The sequence below is a fragment of the Phyllostomus discolor genome, chromosome 4 (assembly GCF_004126475.2).
Source record: "Phyllostomus discolor isolate MPI-MPIP mPhyDis1 chromosome 4, mPhyDis1.pri.v3, whole genome shotgun sequence".
Taxonomy (NCBI): domain Eukaryota; kingdom Metazoa; phylum Chordata; class Mammalia; order Chiroptera; family Phyllostomidae; genus Phyllostomus; species Phyllostomus discolor.
The window spans coordinates 173,462,772-173,477,567 of record NC_040906.2 but is presented as its reverse complement, the minus strand read 5'-3'; the positions used below and the strand labels follow the sequence as shown (position 1 = coordinate 173,477,567).

At 38.3% G+C, this 14,796-nt stretch overlaps 1 protein-coding gene across 1 annotated transcript; it reads right to left on the bottom strand.

The window, feature by feature from the left end:
- Window positions 1-1,225: 1,225 nt before the first annotated feature.
- LOC114495690 (nephrocan) lies at window positions 1,226-13,632 on the bottom strand. Its single transcript, XM_028511068.2, has 3 exons — window positions 13,444-13,632; window positions 4,130-5,031; window positions 1,226-2,114 (listed from the first exon to the last, which is right to left on the bottom strand). The coding sequence occupies exons 1-3, from the start codon at window positions 13,630-13,632 to the stop codon at window positions 1,667-1,669; spliced, it is 1,539 nt and encodes a 512-aa protein (XP_028366869.1). The 3' UTR covers window positions 1,226-1,666.
- Between the last annotated feature and the right edge of the window lie 1,164 nt (window positions 13,633-14,796).

Genomic DNA, 14,796 nt, shown 5'->3' with positions numbered 1-14,796 from the left:
TGCTTTGTGAAAACCTGTAGAGAATATTAGAACAATATCTTGCTTTAGAGAGAAAAAGGTAGAGAAATCCATCATATCAGCTCTTCCCTGTCAGAAACAGACACCGACTAGAATGGAGGCCGTCCTAGGGCTCAGAGACAGTGCCAGCAATGTCCCTAAATCAAGATGTTAAGACGGCCCTCTACTATTACTAGTAAGGCACCAGTTCTACAAAACTTATTGTCATAAAACTGTGCTTTGGGGCACTTTTGCCATTCCTTGAGCTTTCAGACTGATAACCTGACAAGAATCTAATTTTTAACCTTCACTAGACAATTATATGATGGAAAAATATTGCGTTCCTGTTTGCTTTGTAAAGATGGAAGTTATTTCAGGTGTGTCTGTGTTTATTTAAACAAAATTAGCTAAGAGCAAACTATCTAATTAACTAAATGATAAGTGATGTAAATGAGCCATGACCCCTGGCAAAGTAGAGACTTTGAAAAAGAAAATTGAGTTTCTCAGGGCCAGTGGAATCTATACAACCTACATAAATGACATGAGAGTTAAACATCAGCAGACTCCCTTCCAGTCTTCCTTCCCTTTCCCTCCACCACCACCGTTTTATACTGAGGAAACCAGAATCTTTGGCTACAGCCTCGAAACCAGAGCAGTACTTGATGAAAAGACAAAGGACTCCTTCAGAGTAAGCCGATTTTTCTGAGCATCAGCATTGAAGATACCTTTCCCAACTGAAACCAGGACATCCATGAACCTCTTCCCTTTGGAGTAAGGGAGGAGCAGAGGCAACCCAGCAGAGATCTGAGAAGACTTGTGAAGCCTTTGCAAAGAATTAGCAGAAAGCTGGCTTCTTGCTTAAGTCAGTCACAGTCAGTTTTTATCGCTTGCCACTGAAAGCCTGTAGCATAGGTCTACACACCTATACATTTATTCCAGCTTCATATACAAAATCATCACTTTTATTTTGATAAAATGAACTACTCCATTTGCAGGAAGTTAGCCAACTGGCGATTTTATTTGATGTTGTTATTTGTCTAGGTTTCAGCATAAAACACAAAGAAGTTACTTTTAACATGTATCTTATATCTTCCTTCCATTGTTCCTTTCTACTTTTCTCCCGCCACCTTAACTTATCTTAACCCTCATTTCATTCTAAAAAAAAAAAGACTTACAAAAAATATTGGGAGTAAAAAGGAGAAAACTGTAATTGAACAATGATTAAAAAAAAATTTTAAAAAATAATCTTTCATATGTCTAAACATGTAGTATATTTCTACTTATAACATTGAGCATTAAACTGTTTCTGGAGCGTGGAGAATATTTAGGGCAACGAAACTACTCTGCATGATCCCGTGGTGATGGATACCTGTCATTATGTGTTTGTCAAAACCCACAGAATGCACAACACTAAGCGTGAACCCTGATGTAAACTGTGGACTTTAGGTGATCATGATGTGCCTGTGCAGGCGCCATGACTGCAATAAATGTGCCAGAAACAGCGGGGGCTGTGGTAAGGGGGGTTGCGCCTGTGTGGGAACAGGGCATGTCTGTGAGATCGCTGCACCTTCCTCTCAATTTTGCTGAGAACCTAAAAATGCTCTAAAAGTGAAGCCTGTTTAAAAACAAGAAACAAAACCTTTTTCTAAACTGTAAAGTAAGCCTGCACTTAATCAATTTCATAATCATCATCATCATCATCTATGTTGATTCTGATGCTGGAGTGCTCTTCAGGTTTTGACTTCTTTTTGGCCTCTTTGCTTCTCTCGGTCAGGTGTAGGTGTTGCTCACACTGCCTCATGATCTTCTTGGAAGACATCCAGCTCTCCCCTTGTCTTTCGGCTGGTGCCGCGCATTGTCCTCCCCTCACATCTGTGCCCTTGGCCTTCAGGACCTCCCTCACTCTTAGGAGACTGCAGGTGCAATTCCATGGATTTCCATCCAGATACAGGTGCCGGAGGCGAGGCAGTCCCTCCAAGGCTTTGAAGTTTAAGGCAGAGATCTTGTTGTTCCTAAGGTTTAGAACCTGAAGCTGCTTTAGATCCTTGAGCTCCCTCTCAGCGATATCCTGGATGGCATTGCCTTTGAGGTCCAGCCTGGCTAACGTCCTGGGGAGCCTGCAAAAGCACAAAAACAGAATGGGAGGGAAGGTCATGACCATTTTCCGAATCTGCAAAGAAACTCTGAGCAACACCCACCTTTTCTATAGTTTGGTCCCTTCTGAAGCTAGAAAAAAATATTTTTAAAAAGTAACTTTAAGTGCAAACCTCAGTTTTTTCCATAGGTCTTTAACCCTTCCTCATAAGTCTTATTTTATAACTCTCTAGTGTTTTTCTGGTTCCTACTCATAAAACCCTTCAATATTTTTCTTATCAAATGGAATCATATAGATAAATTGATAAGAAAAAACACTAAGTTCCCACTATTTTAGATGAAAAGGGACATGAATCAATAATTTATAAAAGTAAAACAATGTTCCTTCCTTCACAGGATTGTTGTAAGAAACAATAAGTATATATATAAATTTACTGCTGATCTTAGCCAGCAGTTATTAAATGTCAGGTATGATTTTTCTATCAATTAGCATATTGGTAATTAGCATATTTGAATGGGGTAGATACTTTAATCTATGTGTACCTAAAACCATAAACCATTATTCTTGTGAAATACAGAAGGAAGATGGTAGGCAGAAGAAGGGATGTGTGGAAATAGTTTGTGATAGAAGTAGGTTGCATGTGTTTACGGTTATTTATAGAAAACTGAATTTTAAAGTGTAGCTGTGTATAAATAAGAAGTGTGCAAATAAAAAACAGCGCATTGTTTAAAGATTATTAATAAAAAAAATTTAAATTTAAATATAAGGAAGAGATCTTATTGTGGTTTTAATTCTTCTTGGGAGGAAAACCACAGAGAAACGTTTCTGAGTCATTCGCATTTTTTAATTCAAAGAAAAGGCAAAGAATGAGGGTGGGGTGGTGATGGAGAATTTAAAGATCACTCTCTATAAGAGCTTGCTCTCACAGCTGGCCAAGTTTGGTGACAGAGCAGACAGTTATGTTGCTTAATTTAAGCCTCAGGAGAAGTACATTCCCATCTCAGGTTACTTGCCCCATTGTCCTTGCCTGTGAGTTCTCAACCCTGGCTGCACATTAAATTCATCTGCAGAACTGTTTAGAAACACTGATGTCTGGGCCCCAACCCTGAGTGTCTAATTTAATTGGTTTGAAGTGAGGTCTGAACATCAATATACATTTTAAAGTATGGATGGATTTCAGTTGGAAAATCACTTTTTGAGGTTTTGTTTTGGGTGTGGTTACCATAGTGTATAATAAGAAAATCCATTTTTTAACTAGAAAAAAATAACATTTGCACATAACAGATAATTTTTCCTTTTGTCATTAGTGAGCAAAATTTTATTGTAAGTAACAATGAAAGTGGGTAAATGGAATGCCATAGTATTTTATAGAGGCCAGAAGGTGGTATATTATGAGAAATTTGATAATAATAAAAGGGCAAGAAGCTTTTTTTTCTATAAAGTGCTAAAAAGAAAAAGAATCCACTGGTAAGCACATATGATAAACATCATCATATCATTTCATAGGAAATAATAGTGCTGCATTCTTCTACTGTTTTTTAGTTATCTACTCTAAAATGTAGAACATGGAATAAAACAAATAAATACAGTCATTAATATAAACGTACATTAATTATAAATTATGACTGGTTTGGGGAAACATGTGCGGTGGGCTGGGTACACAGGGAGAAATATTTGGAAACCAAAATTAGGTGTCAGAGTATGAGGGTGTGTGTGTGTGTGCACATGTGTGATGGGGGGAGAGAGAGAGGGAGAGAAGAGAGATTGAGGACACAACCAGAACCAGAGTGGAAGGAAAACATAAACGAGCTCAAACACTCACAGAGAGACACACAGGCAAAATAACAGTGCAGTATTCAGCTTGTGGTCTGGAGATTCCAAACCCTTGTTTAAAACTTCTCCCCCTAAACCCTTGGATAGCCTTGGTCAGACCAGTTATGTTTGTTCTAACTAGAGTTCTTGCCTGTATGTGGTGCTAATTGCCACAGGCTTTCCAGAACTTTTATGATAGAATCATAAAGGGTAATGCTCCCTTACCTTAGAGGTATAGACAGAAGCAGGTTCTGCTCCAGCGCCAGGTTGGAGAGCTGGGAACACCTCTGCAGGGCTCCAGCTTCAAACGAGCTGACAAAGTTGTTGTCCAGGAACAAATGTTTCAAGTCTCGGAGGTCCTGGAAGTCTCGCACCGTAACTCTCTGGATCAGATTATTACTAATATCAAGCTTTTGTAGCCTTGCTGGTAGTCTGAGGGGCAACATTTGAAGCTGGTTTTGGGACAATTCAAGAGTGGTTAAATTGGCAAGGAGCTGTGCCCCTTCGATGGAAGAGAGTGAGTTTTCTGACAGGTAAAGATGCGATAGGTTCTCCAAGTGTTTCATATCTCGAAACCTTACCACTTTGAGCTGGTTTCTCTCCATCTTTAAAGAGAGCAAGGATCTGGGCAGATTAATGGGAATTTTAGTCAGAAAGTTACCACTGAAACTGAGAAACTGCAAAGACTGAAGAGAAGTGAAGAAGCTAGCTGGTATAAGATGTAGTTTGTTATTCTCCATACTCATATGTTTCAGATGGGGCAGTGCCAGTGGTCCAGCTACAGACTCGATATTATTGCCATCCAACATCAAACTCTGCAGACTGCCAAGGGAGGAGAGCATGCTGGGAGAGAGAGAAGAGATCAGGTTGTTTTTAAGTTCAAGGGTTTTTAATTTCTCCAGTCCTTCAAAATCAGATCCGTGTAGGACATAGATTGAATTATCATTTAGTTTTAACACTTCAAGACTGGCTGGGAGAGCCCTGGGGACTCGTCTGAGCTTATTCTTCCAGAGTTCCAAGGTCTTCAAGGTACTCAGAGTTTTGAAAGTATCATTTTCTACCGATTCTGTTCCACTGGCCAGAAGAATAAAATCTTCTAGAGCCAACTTCTTGGTGAAGTTAGATAGCTACAAAAACAAACAAATAAACAAACAAACAAACAGACAAAAAGACAGCAGGAGTGGGGGGGGCAAAAACAATAAACTAAAATTATTGTAAGAAAAAAATATGTATTAGCATTTAATTCTGATACTTCAAATTTCCTTTCAGGACCTATTTTAAATTATCTCTTGGAAAAGGATGGAAACTCAGGTCCTGACTATTTTTGTTTATGATGGCCAATACTGCAAGAGATCAGAAGTATTTTATGCACTTTCACACACTGTTGTTAGGCATGCAGAATTGGCCAACTTTTGCCATATGTTCTCTGACCCAGCAAGTTTACTTCAAGGCAGAAGTCCTTACGCATTACATAATGATTTATGGGTTACGATGTTCTTTGTTGCATCATATTTGCCAAAAATAAGAACCACCTTTCACCAAACTATTAACTCTAGGGTGTAAGGTTACCCAGGATTTTCACTATCTATTTACATCTTGCATTGTTTGGATTTTTTAAATTATGAATTACCTTTGATTTTTTTAAAGTATTAAAAGTAAGAGTTTTGAATGTCCTAAATACTATCATCAAGGGGATGGGCCTGTCAGATAAATATTTTCAATTGTGTTATATTTTGGAAACCAGCTTCCTGCTCTCTGCTCCTCTTCTACCCAGCTTGCACTCCACCAACAAATACGATCCATGAAGAAACAAACAGAGTGTCCCAGGTTCGATTCCCAGCCAGGGTACATTCCTGGGTTGCAGGCCATAACCCCCAGCAACCGCACATTGATGTCTCTCTCTCTCTCTCTCTCTCTCTCTCTCTCTCTCTCTCTCTCTCTCTCCCTCCCTCCCTTCCCTCTCTAAAAATAAATAAATAAAATCTTTAAAAAAAAAAAAAAAGAAACAAACAGGACACATGTGTCCCCATCTCTGTAGAGCAAGAAATACACTCATGTGTATATCCCAAGACTAACACTACTCCTGTCCTATTTTAGGAAGTACAAAATCTGATATATTTTGTCCACAATTTGCAAATTCAAGTACTTCTATCTCTCTACGTGTCCACCAACTTCCTAGCTTGACATGTGTGTTTTCTGTAGGAATTATGGAATCCTCAGTATTTGGTTCTTGGAATAAGGTCAGGTTTAGGTAGAAAGAAGAATTGTTTCAGATTTCTTCAGCTTGATGAATTTCACAAAATGTTCAACCTGCTTTAGAATTCAATTAAGATGGAACTTCCAATGAAATTTTTACATGTCTTACTTACATACAGTGTCTAAAGGTTTGATTTCATTATGTAGTTGAGTCCTTTTTTAATACCAATGCACAATTAATAGCTTCAGAGTAGGTTCACTTTGCATCCCAGATTTATTATAGGTACTTAAATTCTGGGAGGACGTGTGATGTGAATTATGTTTAAGCATCTCTTCACATGATATTCTATTAGAAGAATCTCATATTGAAATTTCCATGAACAGATGTTTTTAATCTTAATAGTTTTGGCAGCTGCCTTTGGTTATATATTCCTGCTAACATTTTTTTTTTACAGTTTAACTGGTTGTATTGAGTAGTCCTAATCCCAATAGTAATAGGAAATTTGCTCTTATATTTGTTAAATATCTGCAAGTCTGAAGTGCTTTTTTAATGTTACTATTAATTCTAATAACCCTGCAAGTTTGCTATTATCAACACTGGCTTTTAAATGAGGAAACTAAATGTCCCTGAAAGAGCTGAATATCAACAAGCTCTATGGGACTCTGAAGAAATTTCTCCTTCAGCTCACCATTTTCTAATGCATTTTCTGTTGCATTTGGTCTATACCTATTTTCAGAAAAGACTCAAGATCTGAACACAAGCCATAGAGTTTTAGAGAAGCAGAGATCATAGAGATTATTTAGTCCAAATCTTCCATTTAAAAGATGAAGAATTCAGATAAATCCCAGGAGTGAAATAACTGGATCATAAGGCAATTTTATTTTTAATTTTTTGAGGTATCTCTTTACGGCTTTCCACAGAGGCTGTACCAGGAACGCAAAATACTAATTCAAAAGAATATAAGCACCCCTATGTTCTTTACAGTTATTTACAATCGCCAATATATGGAAGCAGCCCAAGTGTTCATCAGTGGATGAGTAAATAAACAACTATGGGACATTTACATAATGGAAAACTACTTGGCTATAAAAATGGAAGAAAATTTTACCCTTTGTGACAGTATGAATGGGCCTGGAGGACACTATGCTAAATGAAATAACCCAGTCAGAGAAAGACAAATACCATATGATTTCACTCCTATGTGGAATCTAATGAACAAACTGAACTAACAAACAAAACTGAGATAGACTCATAGATGGAGAGCAGGATGACAGCTCTGGGCTGGGGTGGGAGGCTGTTAGGAAGTGGAGGGTTTGAGCAAAAAAGAGAAAAGGACTCATGTGTGGACAACACTATGGTGCTTGCAGGGGTGGGGGGGCTATAAGGGGGATAAATGGTTATGGGGAAATACAATAAAAATAAATTTAAAAAGAGATAAAGTTTATTTTATGAGAGAGAGAGAGAGAGAAGAATAATTTCAGGCAAAAAAAAAAAATAAGTGACCTTTCCCAAACTCAGTAGTCTTTAATCTACTTTCCATTCTGAAGGACTCTTTTTGAAGCTTTTCTTTCATATAAAATCAGAAATGACTCTAGACACAGATTTTCACTTTTTGGACTATTGATCTCCCAAAAGAAGAACTTGATGTTACTAATACTTCCACTTCTGTTTTAGTGATCACAGACCCTGAAAGACTCCTGGCAGTGCAGTGAGTCTCAGTGATGGTGTGGATCTGAATGGGCAGTTTACTGGGGAGCAGACGAAGCGTGGTGTCACAGCTTCAGTTTGTCAGTTTGTCTTATTTCTCCTTGTAGGTACATGGTGGGGTGTAACTAGCAAATACAGTCCACGTTCTGAACTGAATCCAACAGGGTAGTTGTTTTCTTTTAGTAAGCATAAAGACCCTTTTTCTTTTTGTCAGAGTCAACCTAGATTACTCTTGACTATGAATTAAATGGCTACCATTATTTAAGTATTTCCTCTGTTTATCTTTACAAAGCCCTCTGTGTAAGCATGATCATTCTCTTCTCAGATAGGGAAAGGAAAGCTCAAGGTGGTGAAATAACCTGTTCAGGTACGTCTAGCTAGCAAGTGGAAAAGTTGAGCTTTCAAGCCAGATTTATCTTACCCCAAGCAAATATATTTTTAACCTTATTGCTATAAACATGCATTTAGCTCAAGAATATATAGTTCTGGAGGTGCAATCAGTGAGGAAGATGCCCACTGATTTTCACCTTTTCAGTTGGGTTTGCAGAGCTGGCAAGAGGGAAAAAGTAACTCTGCCAGACCTGTTTTCCCATTTTCCTGGCCTAAGCAGGACTGTGCTCAAGAAATATGGAAAGAGGTGCTTTTGCCCTAGAGCTACCCTTGGTGTGGCAGGTAGTTTTTCCAATGTTGCTTAGAAAGCAAGGCCTGTGTGGCTTGGTGTTAACAATCGGGCACAGGAATCTTTGCTAAGTATAATTCCTGGCATCCCAGTTTTATAGTTTAGTCAGCTCAATGCCCATGGAGAGAAAAGTTACAATAAAGTATGCAAAGTCTTAAAAAAATAAGCAAAGCAAGTGAAATGAAGTGGAGCAGAAGGGCACCTCCTGCTGGCTTCCCTGTAAAAGGCTTTGTCTCTGGTTTAAATTCTGGGCTGGCTTTGCTCCAAGCATTAGAGGGACACATGCCTCTCTTGGGCTTCTTATAGGTCGAATGTACACACAGAACTGACATACCTCCGCAGGGTCTGCCTCAGTCATGTGTGACCCAAGCCAGCCAGAAATTCTCGAAACAATGCTGGAATTCGTTTTTTGATCATCAAAGCAACACTTGTTCTCTGTAGACTATTTAAAAATTCTAGAAAGTATGGGAAGAGCATATTGATTTTCTGTAATTCTCTCACTCAGTAATAAACCCTGTTTATGTATTTCTTACCTAGGAGGAATTTTAAGCAATGTCTTCCACAAAAGATGTAAAAGGCAATCATTTTAATTGACCACCATCAAAAAGGTATTCGCATTTGTCCTCTAAATGTAAAAGCTAAAAATATAAAACTCTTAGAAGAAAATATGGGCATAAATTTTCATGACCTTGGGTGTGGTGAAAGCTGTTGAAGATACGACACCAAAAGTAAAAGTAAACAAGAAAAAAAATAGATAAACCAGACTTAATCAAAGTTGGAATCTTTTGTGCTTCAAAGGACATCATCAAGAAAATGAAACCACAACCCGTAGAATGGGTGAAATTTTTCACAAATAATATATTTGATAGAAGATTTGCATTTAGCATATATAAAGAACTCTTATAATTCAATAGTAAAAAGACAAAGAACCCAGTTAAAAATGAGCAAAGGATTCATACAGGTATTTCTCTAAAAAAATTTACAAATGGCCAATAAGCACATGAAAAGATGCTCAACATCATTAGTCATTAATCATAGAAAGGTCAAAACATGATGAGATGCCACCAGACACTCACTAGGGGCGCTATGATCTAAAAAACAAACAAAAAAGAAAGGTAACGAAAGGCAACAAACGTCCGCAAAGATGGGGAGAAATTGAAACCGTTCTACATCACTGTAGGAATGCCAAATGACGCAGTTTCTTAAAATGTTAAACATAGACTTACCGAATGATATTACCCAGAAATTTCATTGCTAGGTATATACCCAAGAGGAATGAAAACATATGTCCACACACAAACATGGACATGCATGTTCATAGCAGCATTATATAGTAGCTGAAAACAGGAAAGAACCCAAATGTCCATCAGCTGATGAATGGATAAACAAAATGTGGTGTATACAATATTGGTTATACATAAGGACATATTATTCAGCCTTTAAAGGAAAGAAATTCTGACATATTCTACAACATGAACAAACCTGGAGGCCATTATTTTAAGCAGAGGTCTAGTCAGTAGCTAGACAAGTCTCAAACGTGGAGGACAGTTATGACAGAAACTCAGCTATGGGAGCCATGACCACACACACAAAGTGAAGTCACTTAAGGAGGGTGTGCATAGTAAGAAAAGGGATGGCTGAGGATTGACGTTCCCTGGAAAAGCCACAAACTAAAAGACAGTGGAGGAAAAAAACCTATAAAAATGGTAGAAAAGAAGTATCAGGGAGAAATAACAGTGACTTAAAAGTGTAGAGTTGTGGAAGTCAAGAAAGTGAGAATTTTGAGAAGTAGGAATGAGCCAATGTCTGAGAGAGAACAGCTTTAGTAATGTGGGATAGGCAGAAGCCAAACAGAGGTGAATTGAAGGAAAAGTAGAAGATGAAGAAGTGGGGACATAAGTACAGACTGCCCTTGCACAGAGTTTTGCAAATAAAGATAGTTGCAAGAGGAGACATGGAACAAAAAGATTTTTATTTTTATTCTTATTGTAATGGAAGGAGCATATTTATAGGCTAGGACAGGGAGGTAGTAAAGAAAGAGCAACTGAAGATATGGGAGTGGGGAGAGTGATGAAGCCCACCAGCTTTGGGAGAGGTGGGAAAGATGGACTCAAGGGCAGGAGAGGGAGGAGCCTGACAGGGAGGGACATCTCTCTGGAGGAAAGAGCTTGCAGAATTGGATGGTAACAAGTTAGTGCACAGTTGGCAGGAACTGAGGGAGATCAAGACAATTGGACTTCATTTTGTTGTGATTTGTCAATAAAATGAGAGGCCAGCAATTTGGTGAGAATGAGGGGGGCAGGGATTGAGAAGGGAATCCAAAACCATACTGAAGGTTTGTAAGGTGTTGAGGGAATATAGGGAGAAACTGACAAGGAATTGAAAGAATAGATGGATGTCATTGAACACCCAGATGAAGTTAGAGACTTTGAATACACACACACGCACGCACACACAGACACACACACACAAATATGTGCAGAGAGATTATATGATCCCCTCCAGCAGCACTCAGATGTTCAGGTATGGGAGAAACAAAGGAAAATGGTCATCCTAATCTAAGACTGAGGCTTTGCTGGTTCGGTATTGAAATAATTCATTATGGAATGCAAAAAGGAAAGGAGTATTTTAAAAAGACAAGAAATATAGTAAACTGATTATCTGAGAGAACATGGGTAGGTCTAGTGTTAGGATTCTCCATGAGGTGGGAAGATAAGTGCAGAGTATGACAGCTTAATGTAAAGGAGATAAGGGCCAGAGAGTGGGTATGGGAATTCAAGATCACTGAGTAAAGTTTCAGTGTTAAACAGGATTGTAACATAACTAAGACAGATGGCTATGGTCAAGTAGAAATGCAGACAGATATTTTTTATGAGTTCAAGGAAGGATGAAAGTAGGATATTGGACACTGAAGTCACCCAAGGAGTGCAGGGTTGAGGATGGCGAGGAAGACTAGAGCCAGGAGGAAGGGGCCAGGAGCACAGTGCAGGACAAACAGAAGAATCAAGAGGTTTCCAGCCTGCTGGCATGCACCTTCAAAGAAGTAGGGATTGTTACAGATAAGTGGATAAATAAAATCTCTCTTTCCTCGAGGGCAGGAACTTGACTTTTTCATCTTTTATTCCCAGTCTCAAACATGATTGAATTATATAAACTAGTAATAGAAATATTTTAAATTGTAATATATATACACATATGTTTGCATACACATGCATATACATGTGTGATATATGTGCATGCATTTATATGTGTATATATAATTTTTATTGCAGTTAATCTGAAGATCCATTTTAAGGTATTTTTTCTTTGAATATAGGTATCCTATTGTGTGATTCAAACCAAACAAACTGAATATACATTGTATTCGCCAAATACAAGTGAAATATGGTCATTTAAAACCTAAGTGTTTTCGACAGAATAAAGAGAAATATTATTGCTCAGAGCCTTTTATTTCCTTCACAAAACAACTCTGTTTTACCAATGTTTCTCCTGGGAGCTGCCCTTCCAAGAAACTGTTAATTGGGCTAAAGTCAGTGAAGTGGCAATACTGCTGTCCAATGAACTGAAGCCAGTGACAAATGGATTGATTCAAAAACTGAATTTGAGGAGAGGTATAATTTCATATTGTTGGCTTCAAAGCAGCAGTGGAGAGGTCATTACCAGGCCTAGTTGACCCTTTAACTCTCTGCATCTCAAGTCCTCAGAACAAATATTTAAGCATCTTGCCCTTTAACCAGGTGTGTAGCTTGGACTCCGAGAGCTGACCAGGTCAGACTGCTCTCTGGCATTAGGCACTACTGGATTAGAAGAGGAGAGTAAACAGATGATGACTGGGCAGTTGCGCTTAGTAAGGCTTGATGTAAATACCACACAGGTTTTAAACCCTCTGTGTTTATGTGCGCCTATATTAACATTTCTTAAGAAATGAAAGGAGGGGGGTCTATCTGAAGAGAAAGTATGTTCACCTGCTGATCCTGTTCCTGGTTCACAGAGAGGCCTTTCCTTATCTTAGGATTTGCGTCGATGGGGGAGAAACAGTGAGCAGTAATGGCAAAATCAGAGAGCCATAGAATTTTCCATCTAGACAGGACCTGGGATCACCTACCTCATCAAGCATGCTCACTTCACAAAGTAACAAGTGAGGCCCAGAGATTTTTAACTATTTGGTGAGATAGTTGTCTCTCTAGGGAGGGAGCCAATTGAGGGAGAGAATCCTAGTCTCTTGACCCCTTTCAAACACTAAGGGCCAAAAATAAAAACGACTTTGTATTGTAAAGGTCAGACAAATCTCTGGAACTCTTTTCATTGCCCTCTGAATAGGTAAGCATCCAAGTAGAAGTCATAATTAAAAGCACATAGAATGAGAATTGCAGCAACATGGCAAAATAAAAATGGGTACAGGTTTTCTCGAAGATGCTCCTGATTGGTGGGATGTAAGGTTCGTATGAATAATTCTCATATGCTAGGTTCATCTTGATAGTCTTATGGTGCTCTTAGTATCATAAGACTCTATAGCATAAACAAAACTACATTTTCCTCCAAAAGGACTTATTCTTAATCCTGGGGATATAAAATGGCCATATGCTCCCAAACTCTTTTTGTTAAGAGTCATTTCTTTACTTTTACTGGACAACAACATGATTAGAAAAATTTTTGAATAAAAACTAAAATAAAATATCATTAATTATAGATTCTGGGTTTAAAAAAATTTTTTGGCTGCTTCTCCAGAAATATCCAGAGGCATATACCCATCTCAGCAAGCAAGCTAGTAACTAGTGCAACTACCCAAACTTGATATGTTTTTATTCATTTGTTTGTTTTAAGTTTTAACCTTTAAGTTTTGCATTTTAACTTTTAAGTTCTGATTATTTAAATTAAGTGAACAATCCCACACTCACCCTTTACCCTGCCACACAAAATAAATTGCACCAATTTGAGTATAAAGGGGGCAGTTACCTGAAGATGTTGAATTTTGCTGTGGCTGATGTACAGCTTCTTGGTGGTGGAGGGGATGCCTGATGGCGCCTCTGTCAGCCTGTAGCATTGCACCGAGGGCTCAGAGTCACAGCTGCATCTTGCAGGACAGTTGGGGTCGAAGCCATCGCTAAAAGAGAGCAAAACAAGGAATGCATAAAGCAGATGCATCTTCCAAAACAGGGCCTCTCAGGAAGCAAGCGAGTGTTTAGGTGATGTCTCACTCTTTATACCATGAAATCTGATGATAGAATCTCATGAATGTGTACTCTGTCAATGTAAGAAGACAGGAAAGAAAAATTTTCAATTTGCCTGGGTTAAAATGTTAGCGACCATTACAAAGAGGAAGGGGCTTAAACATTGATAAGCTGCTTTAATATTTGTAGGTGAGCAAAACCTTATGTTATTTATGGCTTGGAAGGCTAATCTGCAAACACCTCTATTATCTGCAGTTTCCTTGTTTTGTTAAATGTGACATGAGGGAATTAGTGGGAAAAGACAAAGAGCTGTTTTATAGGGGGTTATAAAACCTTTGAGTTTTCTGTGACCCTATATTAAAACCATTTTTGCAGGACTACAACAGGCAGGTGTTTGCTTCTCACATTAACTAGTATGGGAAAATTGGCAGGTTTCGGTTTAATATTGTTTCAGTAACATTTTATTGCTAGGTGAAACAATGGGGTACAATGGAGAGATATTTAGAGCTACAGATAGTGTGTTCAATGTATCCATCTCTTGATCCACTTGATTTCCAAATATTGTATTTGGAAAATATTTTGCTAATCAAAAGCATTGTTGACTCAGATGAAAATTAAACATCAAAATGGGTCTATTATCTTCATCTATTTTTAATAAAAAAAAGAAAATGCCTCTCATTTCTTCAGAGGGACTAGCTGGTTGTGAAATCTGACTGGAGAGGGAGAACTCCCCTTGTCCTGGGCACTCCTTTGTTGTGGCTTTCTGGCTTGCCTCGGTCATCCCTGCTACAGGATTTAAAAGTGTTTTAAGCAAAAGATAATATAGAGAAGCTCTGTTCTCCCAAGTAGAAAACCTGAGATCCCCCATGCTGGCCGACCACAGGAGCTTGCTCTAAAGGAATCCTTTCTAATACATAAAAGCTCCTCTGACCTCCTCTTCAACCCTTACCTCTTTTTGCTACAGTTTTCATCTTGAAGCCAAAAGTTTCTTTGATCTACTAATCAATTTATTCTATTTCCAGAGTACGGATTTCTGTCTGCTTTTCCCAAAAGACTTTTCTGCTTTTCCTTTCTGATTGCTTTTTCTCTGGTTTCTTTTCTTCCACTATCAGAGATAACGAGTGATAAGAGATTTCTT